Source organism: Sinohyriopsis cumingii, chromosome 1, assembly GCF_028554795.1.
Source record: "Sinohyriopsis cumingii isolate HCF-2022 chromosome 1, ASM2855479v2, whole genome shotgun sequence".
Lineage (NCBI taxonomy): Eukaryota > Metazoa > Mollusca > Bivalvia > Unionida > Unionidae > Sinohyriopsis > Sinohyriopsis cumingii.
The window spans coordinates 23,464,815-23,478,119 of NC_142961.1; the positions used below are offsets into that span (position 1 = coordinate 23,464,815).

At 37.2% G+C, this 13,305-nt stretch overlaps 1 protein-coding gene across 7 annotated transcripts in view; it reads left to right on the forward strand.

Annotated features, from left to right (window-relative positions):
• The window catches only part of LOC149806550 (putative 3',5'-cyclic phosphodiesterase pde-5), a 256,230-nt gene that overhangs the window by 220,032 nt on the left and 22,893 nt on the right, over window positions 1-13,305 (forward strand). For all 7 annotated transcript variants that reach the window (XM_089954339.1, XM_089954332.1, XM_089954365.1 and 4 more), the window contains 2 exons: window positions 11,604-11,684; window positions 12,621-12,709. In XM_089954339.1, coding sequence (XP_089810465.1) covers window positions 11,604-11,684; window positions 12,621-12,709 — 170 coding nt within the window. The remainder of the gene's footprint in view (window positions 1-11,603; window positions 11,685-12,620; window positions 12,710-13,305) is intronic.

Here is a 13,305-nt window from a genome sequence, read left to right on the forward strand (position 1 = left end):
TATTAGTCAATTTACTCGCCAATCGGAGATGGTATTAAAATCTATCGCTGATATTAACGATATTATCGCGGAGTTTCCACCAAAGGCCGATCTCGTGGATATAAAACAAAAAAATAGCGAGTTATCAGCGGCGATGCTTCTAAAGTCCGATAAGGCATCACAGGATGATTTCCAGGAAAAAATAACAAAAAGATTTAACAAGCTAAATAATGATCTTAAAAAACTCGAGGAGGTATCAAAAAATCTCAGTAAAAAACTCGACGAGGATATAAAAAAATTCATCGATACCTCCTCAACTACACACAGCGATCTCATCGAGAGAGTAAAATCCATCAACGAGGAAATTACCAAGATAAATATCTCGATGGGTCAGAAAACATCAATCGACGATCTCAACAAAAAAATCAGCGAGGAAATTAATAAACTCAGCGAACTTGTTATTCCCGAATTTACTAAGGGGTTTAACGCGGCGCGTGAATCGACAGATGAGAAAATAAAAAAAGTCAACGAGGATCTTCTCGAGGCAACTACAAAAATATCGTCAATGAACCTTGGAAAATTATCGCGTATTTCGATACCAGCGGAGGTAGAAACAAAAAAGATTGATTGTCATGTACCATTTGTGTTAAAGACATATAATTTTACTTGGGAACCCGAGGTTAGTTTATTTCTCTTCAAGGCGCCAATTACTGGTATATATCGAGTACATATTATCTCCGATGTCGAATTTAAAATAAAACCAAGACAAGGTAAAATTTATGAATTTCGCCCTGGATTTTTTATTGTTTCATTAGTTGAAAATAGTAAAGCATTATTCGAAATGGAACCACCAGACAGAACCATCACAGGACCGGTGGATTATTTTGCAATTTTCGAATATTTATCGGGATTGACCAAAGTTGGTTCTAATTTACAAACTGATTATTTAAAATAGATTAAATTGACTGGATAATTGTTATCGTAGATTAATAAATGACCGCATCGGATTATCGCTACAATCAGGCGCGTTCATGGCAGGATTCGCTAAAAAAACTTCTCGACGAGTATCAGATAAAAATAAAAAAATACCAGCGTAGATTAATTGCCATCGATGTTGCTGTGTACGCGGTATCCGCGGTAGTCGCTGGTGCTGGAATAATTTTACCCGCGGTAACAACGATAGCGCCGATCGTAGCAACGATAATAATCTCATCGACAACGACAATCGCTGGTGTTCTCAATATCATCGCAAAAAAAATATCATCATGCACGAGTGAAAAGTTATCATTGTACAAGAATAAACTATCCAAGGTCAATGACGCGTATTCGAAATTATCATCGCTGCTTTCTGAAAGTCTCAACGATGGCGTTATCTCCGATCCAGAATTTTCGGCAATGATCAGTATTTACTCGGAGATTGAACAAATGAATATTAATAATGTCCGAACTAGCCCAGATCGTGACAAACACGACACCGCCGACAACAACGCTAATATCGCTAAGCTCCACCAATCCAGAATTTAGTATTAATTTTTCAACACCAATCAGCGTCAAAGAAATTGCACTAACACAACTACGCGTCTACAATAGCTGGCCTAATATCAGATCGAAATCATTCGGCAGATTATTATCAAACAATTCACTTGTTTTTGCCAACAAAAACAAACCCGATGGAACGCCCGATTGGATCGTCGTTGGTATACCAACAGGCAGTTACGAAATTGATCAGCTAGATAAGGAATTTACCAGTAGAATATCAAATATAACCGGCGATGCTACTCCAGGAATAAAGATATCCTCGCATGATCCAACACTGTCATCGATGATAGAAGTGAAATCGCCGTACATGGTAGATATTTACCAATCATCGATTAGGACCATATTAGGTTGGCCTGAAATCGCACCTCTAGCAAAACCAGAAAAACCAGATTTTATTATTCCAGGTTGGTACGAGGAAGCTCCTCCAGAACTACCGGAACCAAAAAAAGAAGATTTTACCACCAACGAAGGATGGTACGGAGATATCAAACACAAGCCTCTGATCGGTAGCGCCATCAACCTCATGAATAACCACAAATTTAACCTGGTAATATTCGCTTTTACTTTTATTAACGAAAGAATTCTCTCATGGTTGCCTCTTCCTAAAATTTCCCCCGGTGTGAAAATCTTCGACGCTACCTACATTAACAGGATAATAGCCCCCATAGACGGTATCTTGGTAAGAAGAACCATCGACGAATTTATTCAAGAACATAAAATACAATTAAATTTATTGCGGGGATCCTTTCATGAATGCATCCTAAATAAATCAGGCTCATGTAGCGAAATTATCAAACGCGTGAAGATTTTAAATCAACTCGCGAATGATGTTGAATATTATCACGACATGTTCATTCGGGCGATAATCGACGATATATCAATTGCCGATTATGTTCTTCCTATTAGCAAATTCGAGTTGATCAGAAATTCAGGAGAAAAACAAAAATTCATGAGAGTATTTGGATTAACCGAGGAAACGCTACTAAATTTCAAATTTCCCAATTCTGATGCTGATGAAATGAGAAAAATCGTCACTGATACCATCGATGAGTTATTTCCGAAATTACATGCCGCGTGGACTAAAAAAGTACAATCAGAATCGATTCTCAAACACAATAACGATCCCGCCGGGCAAGGGCGGCATATCTCGCCGGGTATCGTTAACATAACGGAGGTTATCGCGATTTATCTTCACGCGGATGTTGTCGAGGGCAGCTACAATGTTGATTCGTCAGAGTCAAATCAAGCGCAGCAGGGATTTATCTTGTATTCGTTTTCACCTAGCGCTTCTCCTGGTTATTTAATAATAAAAGAACCAGTGAATCCGTTTTACCTGCGATGTCATAATCGGTTGTTGTCAAGGATAAATTTCAAAATAACAGATCAAAATGGACATTTGCTTGATATACGCGGGGAAACGCTAAGTATCAATCTCCTGGTAAGATCATAGATTTTCAAATCGTGAGAATCGCAGATTTTCGATTCTGTCTGCCAGGGAAAAATGGGCCAAAAAAATAAATAAAAACCAAGGAAATTGTCAAAATTAGTAAAAATTTTTAATTTTGATGGGGTAAATACCCGTCAAATTGTGCAATTTATATAATTTCGTAAATCCGTTGGGGTAAATACCCGTCAAATTGTGAAATTTATATAATTTCGTGAATCTGCTGGGGTAAATACCCATCAAAATTAAGAAAATTGCATAATTTCAGTAAATAAATTATTTTGGTAAATAATAAAAAAAATTTAATAAAAATCAGAAAAATTAAGAAATTTGCGTAATTTTATGTTTTTTATGGGGTAAATACCCGTCAAATCGAGTAATTTATATAATTTCGTGAATCTGCTGGGGTAAATACCCGTCAAATTGTGCAATTTATATAATTTTATGTTTTTTGGTGGGGTAAATACCCGTCAAAATTAAGAAAATTGCACAATTTCAGTAAAATAAAATTTGTTTTTTTGTGATAAAATTTTCAAGAATCTGCGATTTTCGCTTTTTCATCGACAAGCCTTTTCAGTTGCCTAACACGCGAGCTTGTAATTTTTCTTGACTCGTATGCTTCTGATAAAATCAACCTAGCTTTTTCTACCAGCGTCGATAATTTAACAAAATCCTCGATTTGATCATCGCTGACAGTCGCAAGTGATTGATACATGGCAATTTGGATCTTTTTTATTAATTTATATTCGGATGGTAGCGTGTATTTGTATTCAAGTTTCCCTTGAACAATCGTCTCGAATTCGGATCGAATTTTATTTGTGTCCAACTCTGATGGAAGATTTATTTTTTTCTTCAGATCATCGATGGCTTCGATGATATTGTTTATGTTTTGTTCGTCCATATTATACAATCCTGTAATATTCAATTATTCTTCAAAATCTTCATTTTCCGAATCAAATATTATTGGGATGTAGGAAAATTCGATCCACGCACCGAAATTATATGAAAACGTCGCATGTTGAATTCCTTCTGCCGCACGATGCACCGATGCTGGATTAATATTATAATATTTCGTAGCGGCTGTTATCGACTCAAATATAAGCTCGTCGCCTGTTTCTTGATTTATCGATTTGACGGCCTTAGCTGGTCGCCGTATGCCACCCGTATTACCGAACCTACAATTTTCGCTTTGAGACACCGCGCGAAGATTAGAAAGTTTATTGTTGAGTTTATTTCCGTCGATATGGTCAATAACAAGACCATCCCTGATGAGTCCATGAAAACACTCGAATATAAATCTGTGACAGAAATATCCTTCACTTCTTTGTTTTCTGTTGCTAATGGTAAATAATAAATAACCTGAATTACAAACATGACCAACACGATTCTTCGTTTTGATATTTCTGACGGTACCATCCGATGATGACTCGTACTTGGTAATTGTTGGATGAGATCTGAACTCGTGTGTGATTGTTGCTGGAGGAATCATTGATTTCAAGTTCATTATTTAATAATTATATGTCTAAATCATAATTTGCCTTGAATCGATTAATATAATCCTCTTCGCATGTTATTATCGAGGAAGATCTCTTTTCATAATATCTCCGTAACTCCCGATAATTTTTCCCTCCACAAGACAAACATAACCGTGTCTTTCCTTGAGTGCCAACTTGGCAAACTAAACATCGCTGTGGTCCTTTACTGCCTCGTCGAATTGCATATATGTGAGCGCCACAATATTCGCCTCTACAGGATTTGTCGCATGATTTTGTTGATCCGATTGGTATCCACGAACATTTATTCATTATAATTTAGATATTTGTCTAAAATATAATAATGGATGCATTTGATCTTGATGAGGCAGAATATATCATTCCCGAGGTTGATCGTGCCAAGAAGGAATTCTTCGATGATGGAGCGATTCATGTTTGGTCGACATGGAAAACTAACTCTGTTGATGCTACGATGAATCTGGAGCGGGCCAAGAAGATAATCGAGCACATAAAAAACTCGCATAAAGAAGAACGATTTATCTTTGGAATAAAATTTATCGCATAAATGCCTGACGACACTTGGATTATTCGCGATAAACGAGATCCAATACGTGGCAGTAAGAAAAATGTTGTTCTTGATAAAAATTCGAAGCCAGGATTGTTATTGGGAATTGACGGTCCTTATTATGCTAGGGCGTATCCATCTAGCGCTGTTGTTTATGGAATTTATCGGCTAAATAATAATCCTGACATGAAAAATCTACCTGCGATGAAAGAATCACCGATGATAAATTGCGTGGCTGAGCGCGTTATCGAGCACATGAAAAACGCCCGGCGTGGATCTGGTCTAACCCAGTTGAGGTTGAATAAAATTAACTCATGGGTGAAGACAGTTGTTGATGGCGCATCGATTGACGATGTAGCTGCGTTGAGTAAAAAACTGAAATTTCCAATCACGGTAAAAACGCTATCGGGAGAAATATTATACTCATCGCCGTATAAATCTCGAGGAGTACCAATCGAAATTGTTGATCATAATTCACATGCGTGGTCGCAGTCGGTGATGATATTTCCACGGGATCGTGTTGTTAAATTTTATCCCGTAGATGCCGCAAAGGACAATTCCGATGCCATGTTCAGATATATCAAAATATTAGCCGCGTCTGATCCGATATCGGTTTGGTTATTCTCAAGCGAAGAAAAATATGATCAGTTTATCTTGCCACGAGGAGATATTTACCGTGATGAAAAATTACATGAATCGATGAAAAATATCGCGGTGAAATATTCGTCAAATCCTGATCAGTTATTAACGAACTGCTTTACTATTCCATCTGTTGCTGCTCATGCTGCCAGAGAAAGAAATTCGTGGAAACCCACAAGGAATGAATTTCTCACTGATATTCAACTTAGCTGTATCGAGTACGGCCATGGCGGATTGTGGAATACCAAGTATTATTTCGAAGATATGATCTCCGTTGATATGAGCGCGTGTTATCCTGGAAGTTTCCTCGGATATGGCGATTGTGCGGATTATTTTGCTAAATTTGGCCATCCCACCAACGAGATGACAAGGGTAGCGATTAACGGACCGTTGCCTGATTTTGTCATGACCGGATTCGCTTATGTTACTTCATTCGAGTTTGCTGAAAATTTACATAAAATTTGTTATATTTGGTTTGGTCGGCATTTATCGCAGCGCAGATGGGTCCCTATGGTGTTGTTGAGATATATGCTGGATTCGTCAATGTTAATATCGTTGACGGTGAGCGAGGCAATTATATCATACAGGAAACAAACTGAAGTGTGGCTACCAACGGATTGTGAAAACGCGAAAGATATAGGAAGAAAAATAATTGGCAAATTTACTCAAGGAGGATCCGTTGATCATAAACACCGCCATGCTAGGTTATTTATCAATGATGCCGAGATGGACTTTATTATCGCCGATACGGTATCGCGTGGGATATTCTGCAACAGAGAGAATATTATCATTGACGGAGCGAAGTTGGGTACCGTAATTAGCTACCTCGATGGAGAATCAGCGCAGTATACACATTTGAGATCGTCGATGCTCGCTTATGTGAGTATAAATTTGCTATCGATGATAAATAAATTTTCTGATATCGCGGTAAGGGTTGCAACGGATTCGTTTTATATCGATAAGAAATACCAATACAGGCTAGAAAATTTAATCGCTGATGGCTCTTGGGGAACTTGGAGGATAAAAAACGAGGATATCCTAGATTATTGTGAGGACGCCGATGTCGAAGATTGCGATAAATTTCATCGAGATAAATGCGAGGAAATATCGACGGCTGCATCTGCATTTGACCCGATTTCGCGTAACAAATTCGTTTACATGAATGGTCCTGGTGGTAGCGGTAAAACAACGCGAGCGATAAATTTATTTGCAAATTCCGATATGATAGTGTTGACTCCAACTCACAGATTAGCGCGAGAAATAAAGCAACGCGGCGTTGATTCTAGTACGTATCATAGTTATTTCAAATACAGCGGTGGATTGTGGGATTCGGCTCGCATGGGAAATAAATATATCAACAAAATTATAATATTTGATGAAATTTGCACAGTAAATTTAATCACGCTAAAATCGTTCCTGATCTGGCTGGAGGGGAAAAATACCGCCGTGATAATGTGCGGCGATCATGGTCAGCCTGATCCTATTGATGGTGAATCGCCTCACGAATGGCTCAGAAGCTTCGTTGACTATTATGAGGAAATCGACGCCGATTATAGATCCGATGATATTTTACTGACCGAATTTAAGAAAATAATTCGATTACAACCGAATAAATTTCAATGTGACGTGATGAGAAGAATAATCGACGAGACTCCGATGGATATTTTTCTAAATTTGTGGCGTCCCGATCATTTGATCGTTGCTAGCAGGAAAATTGTTCGCGATGTTATTCAGGAAATGTTATTCAAGCTGCATTGCGAGAAATTTCCAACGTTGCAGGTGCCATTGTGTTACAGGCCCGCTGATACCAGGAAACAAAATATTAGTGTTACTCTGCCATGCGGAGAGGAAAAGATATTGGTTTTGAACGATATTATTCTTGTTGATATTAATCTTGTCAATGACGCGATAAACGCAGAAAGATCGCCATGGAAACTAGGATATGCAACAACGATTCACTCATCGCAGGGATTGACCGTGGATTGTCAAGTTTGGATCGTCGATGATAGAATTTCCTGGTCAAATTTAGTTTATTTGGCCGTGTCGAGAGTAAGAAAATTATCTCAATTAGGTAGAATTCGGTTTCACATTAATGACGCTGGCGGTAGTTGAGTATCTTTCGGTATTATTTGTAATTCTTCTTTGGTAAATCCGCGTTGTGGCGCTAGTGAATCTAGAAAATAAATTGCTGGTCTTCCTGATGATCTTGTTACGGCTGATATTTTATGTGTTGTGACGCTCCAGTTTGGATCGGTTGCTCTTTTTCTTCCTCCTTCGGCTTCTCCTTCCTTATATAAATATCGGACCGTGACGCTACCTAGCACAGGCGGAATTGTGGAATCTCGCTTTAGTGGTATATTTGGTTTTGTAATTGCAATTGCAGGTTTCATCGCTATTGTTCGTGTTACTTCGTTATTTAGCGCGTTAATCACATGAGGCAATCTCGATACCCAATCATGAGATCGATTATCTTGAATAAATTCACGCGCGTATTGGTATCCGAATAATCGTTCTGCAAGAGTTTTGTTGAATCTTTCGACGATAGCTTGATTGTGATGAACACCTACAATACCGCAACGGATTTTAACATTATTCTTTTTCATCAATGAAGTAACCGCGCCGAGAAATTCTCGACCTGGATCAACCTGGAGAAGCTTCGGCCATGTCAACGGGGATCGTGAATAAATTTCGCTAAACGCCTTAGCGATCTCCGTTGCTGTTTTATTCGATAATGGCTCGGCTTCTTTATACCTGCTAGCGATATCAACGACTGTCAGGACATATTTGTATGTGACTCCGTCGACGGTATCGTAAGGAAGAAACATAAGATCAGCCTGATGGACTTCATTAGGTACGCTGACAGTGAAACTCGCATATAGTATTTTCTTAGGTGGGGGGAGATATATTTGCCAAACTGCCTGTTTCGATAGCCACGATTCAGCAACGGACTGTTTTACTTTTGCTGCCTTGGCGAGTTTGGCTATTGCTGATTTTCCTCGCCAAAATCCTCGCGGAGAATAATATATCTGCTCCATTATAATTTACCAGCACCGAGTACTAATTTACCTTTCATCGCGCCCTTTACCAGCCAAGTCGCTAATTTCTCCTTGAAATTTTTATTAGGAATTGCGTCTATTGCGTGAATTAGCCTAATATCAGCGAGATGTCGTTGTTGTAAATCCCCGCTACGATATGCAAGATCGTGGTAGTAACATGCGTTATCAATGGCGTTTATTGGATCTTCGCCGGGATTCGGTTGGCTATACTCATTGAGTCTTATATCGAGCCTCGTGCCGGGTCCGCAGTAATTGTATCCTGGTAGATGCTTCTCTCCGGGATATTTCGCCCAAGGCAGCCCAGGTAGATTTTTCATGGAGGCGGTAATGTCTCCTCCGGTTCTATTTTTTTTTTTACAAATTTAAACTTCTGAGTCCCGCAAACTGCGCATTCACCCTTGATTGCGTTCCTGTTGTTGCGTGTGACGATTTCGATTGGATTTATCGTAGCTGTGCGCGTGCGACACTTAACACAATATAGATCCATGTATTCTAGTAACATGAATGTAATTGATTTTTCCGCCACGAAGAAACGCGAGCAAATAAAACATAACGCGGTGTTACCAAATTCGATTAGAATGATAATCATTGGCCCGTCAGGATCTGGAAAGACGCAGTTGTTGTTAAATTTGATAATGCGATGGCTAAAATGGGATAAATTGTACTTGGTTGCACCGTCCGTTGATGATCAGCGATGTTATCAAGTACTAAAGGAATTCAGTGACAATACCGACGAGGGCACGATAGAATTTATCACAGACATCAATGAAGCTCCATCCGTGGAAAATTTAGATGGCGATGTTAATAATCTTGTCGTATTCGATGATGTCATGCTAGATAAGCAGACCAATCCGGCTAGGATATTTTCGCGTGGCCGACACAAGAACACTGATGTTATTTACGTGACGCAGCGATATACGCAGATTCCAAAGGTAATTAGAGACAATTGCAATATCTTATCGGTTTTCAATGGCGTCGATACTCACACGTTAAGAAATATTCATCAGACCTGGTGCAACGGCGATATGGACATAAACAAATTCAAAAATTTCTTCAGCCGCGCTCAGGCAACACCGCACGGTTTTATTACGATTAATCTTCATGATCCGCGTAGTAGATATCGAATCGGTCTCGATCAAATTTATTCATGAGACTTGCAGCCAAATCCTTTGTGCAAAAAAAACACCAGAATAAATTTCCCACCCACCCCCCCGAAAAGATCTGTTTTTTCCTTGTCCAGAATCATTGATTTTGCTCACAAAAAATGCACTCAAGGTCGAATTTACGCAAATTAATTTTCGTGGGAAGCTTTATTTTTGAAATCTGAGGCTTCTACGGAGAAAGTTCTCGTAGGAGGCTTTATTTTGGCGGAACCGTCTGGTCTGTAGAACTTCCCTGCTGCTTGACCAGTTACCACACATACTTTGTAGGCAAAACATCCATTCAACACTACAATAAATGAATGATCACAAAATCTGATATAAACACCAACTTGATTTAATCCTTTGAAAACATTTATTTAAACCAGTTTAAAGTATAGGTAACTAGTTCCCATCAAAATTTGTATTTCCTGGGATGAATGGGGGACTTTGTCTATGGAACTAGTAAATGATAATCATTTTCTGGATTTTTATTTTCATTATTAAAGATAGTGATGATAGTGATGACAACAAAGCTGTTTGCAAATTAAGCTTATAGAAACAAAAGGTGTGATGGTAAAATTTACACATTTGTACTTCATGTGGAGAATCTTACTGACATTAAAACAACATTAGACCAATGCAGTACCAATCTTCAGCAAGCATTTGGTAATCGGAATCTACTCACTGGCAGGAAACAATATAAACTTCTTGGTGGTATCATTCGAGTGGTATTAACATTGCCAAATTCCAATGCAGACACTGAAAGGTCATTTTCCATTCTAAGAAAAATTCAAGCTGGTTCAGGAGGAAATCTGGATTCAGTAACTATACATCACTCATAAGTGTTAAGATTATCAACGACAAGGACTGCTACCAATATACCCACCCCCATTACTTGGGTTACATATAAGAAGAGTATGAATGGCAAAGAGATACTGTACAAGAACAGATTTGATGAGATGATGTGCATATTTTAATCTTTTAAAAATGTAAATTTTTCAATAGCTGTAATTTTTGTCCATTTGCATTATGTAAATCTGGTTGAAGAAAACCCTTCCTCTATTGAGATCAAAATCCTGAACAAGTTTTTTAAATCCTTTGATCTGTCCTGACTTGATTTGTCTTTTCTGTCACATCTACAAATAATTAGCAAACCGTATTTTTTAAAATGTTAATAACACTGTTACCTATGATGGGTCACAACATGATCACCGAATCCACTGTTTAAGATGTTTCATACGGCTTATAACTTCTTATGTTACAAGTTAGGAATGTAATAAAGATTTACCGAGTTCAACATAAGAAAACCACATGCCAAATTAAAATTGTATTATAAACTGTACGAGTTTCTTTCATATTTCTGTTTTGAAATACATGTTCTCTAGTCACAGTGCAAGGATTGTTATTTAAACCATTCTCTTCACAAACATTTTAAGTAGATTTAATAAAGCATTGAATTTTTGTACTTGCATTTAAATTTGAATTCTTTGAAGATAAAAAGTTACCCCCAAATCATGCATGGGAACTTTATTAGCAGTATATAAAAACATAGCCATACATGATTTTTTTCTTTCAAAGTTAATTTGGTCTTTTACAGGCCTGAGTAAGAATTAACAGAGCATAATACTATAGGGACTTTCTATGACTTTTGTAATTATACAAGTCCCCAAAAGCAAAACCATTTAACACAGATGCTACATTGCATTTTAATGCATCAGTCTCTTGATATTTGTATCTCCTTGGCAGGGTGATGAGGAGAAACAAAGGGGAATGACTCCAATGCCCATGATGGACAGGGAAAAGAAGCATGAGCTGCCACAACTTGAGGTACAACAGTTTTACTGATATTCCCCTATTTTTAATTTTACCAATTAAGAGAGTAATTAAGATCAATAGTAACAGTCAAATATGACAAAGCAAAGTTAGTATACTGTTTGCTACTTCTTACCCTACTGAAAAAAATTAGTTGAATAAAGGCAGTATATTGTTTTTATTGGATTCTCTAATATGCATTCAAAGTAGTCATATCAGTTCTGCTTGTAGTAAACCGTTACCTGGTGATACACAGCTGAAACAATTTGCTAACTGAACAGTGTTCCATGATATGAGAATTGCTGCACTAGATATTTCATGTCTAAAAGATGTTAATTGAGTAATAATAGTAACTCATTTTTTTCTGTTTTTATTTATCCATATTAGACATTTCAGAATTACCATGTATTGGCTTATAAGTAGAGTGAAACTGCAAACAATAAAGCTCCTGATCTGCCGTAGCATAATGCACCTGTTGATAAGAGTTCTACTGATTACTCCAAATGAGCTGTATAGACCCAGATTTGCCGCATATTATGCAATGGTAGATCTTGGTCTGTGCAGTTGCAGTTTGACTAGTCTTATAAGTGAGTATATATGGTTATTCCATTCTGTTATGTTGGTTGCCTATACATATATAACTATCAGTTTAATCCATTAATGTACTGCAGAAAAATCGCAATCGTGCCTTTAAAAAAACAACAAAAACAAATAAACAAAATACCCATGATTTCCTAGGTATTTAAGTGGAAAAATCCATCTAACTGTATAAGGCTTCTCATTCATTGCATCTTGAGAAATTAAAAATTTCAGGTGATTGAAATAATTTTAAAATTTTGTTTTAAATCAGGTCCATACTGTGTGTTTTTAAAAATTTTGGACCTCATTAAAATTTTGGAAAAACAATAGTGGCATCTGAAGCTAATCGTATCTGTGTTATTTCCTTGTTAGGTTGGCTTTTTGGTTGGAATCTGTCTGCCATGCTATGAGTTAATGGCCCAAGTGTTACCCGACACAAAGCCTATGGCTGATGGAGCCAGGTAAGTAATTTGTGTCACTACAACTGATGAAGCCAGGTAAGTAATTTGTGTCACTACAATTTGTGTCACTGCAACTGATGGAGCCAGGTAAGTAATTTGTGTCACTACAACTGATGGAGCCAGGTAAGCAATTTGTGTCACTGCAACTTGTGGCATTACAACTGATGGAGCCAGGTAAGTAATTTATGTCACTACAACTTTTGATCATTCTTATTTTACTGTGATAGCAAACGTTTGGAGCAGGAAATCTGAACTCATGAAAACTGAATTCAGACTTAAAATTTCTAACTTTCATGAAAAATTAATTCAGACTTAAATTTCTAACTTTCATGAAAAATTAATTCAGACTTAAAATTTCTAACTTTTTCAGTAAAATTATTTCTGTTAGCTGTAATCCTAAAAATGTATATACAGTAGTTAACTTTACTGAAATTTGGCAACTAAAAATATATTTTTTACTTTGGAGCTTCAGATTTAAGCTTTGAGGTTTGCACAGATTCTGGATTCAGACATATATATATATATATATATATATATATATATATATATATATATATATATATATATATATATATATATATGCCAAATCATTGTGG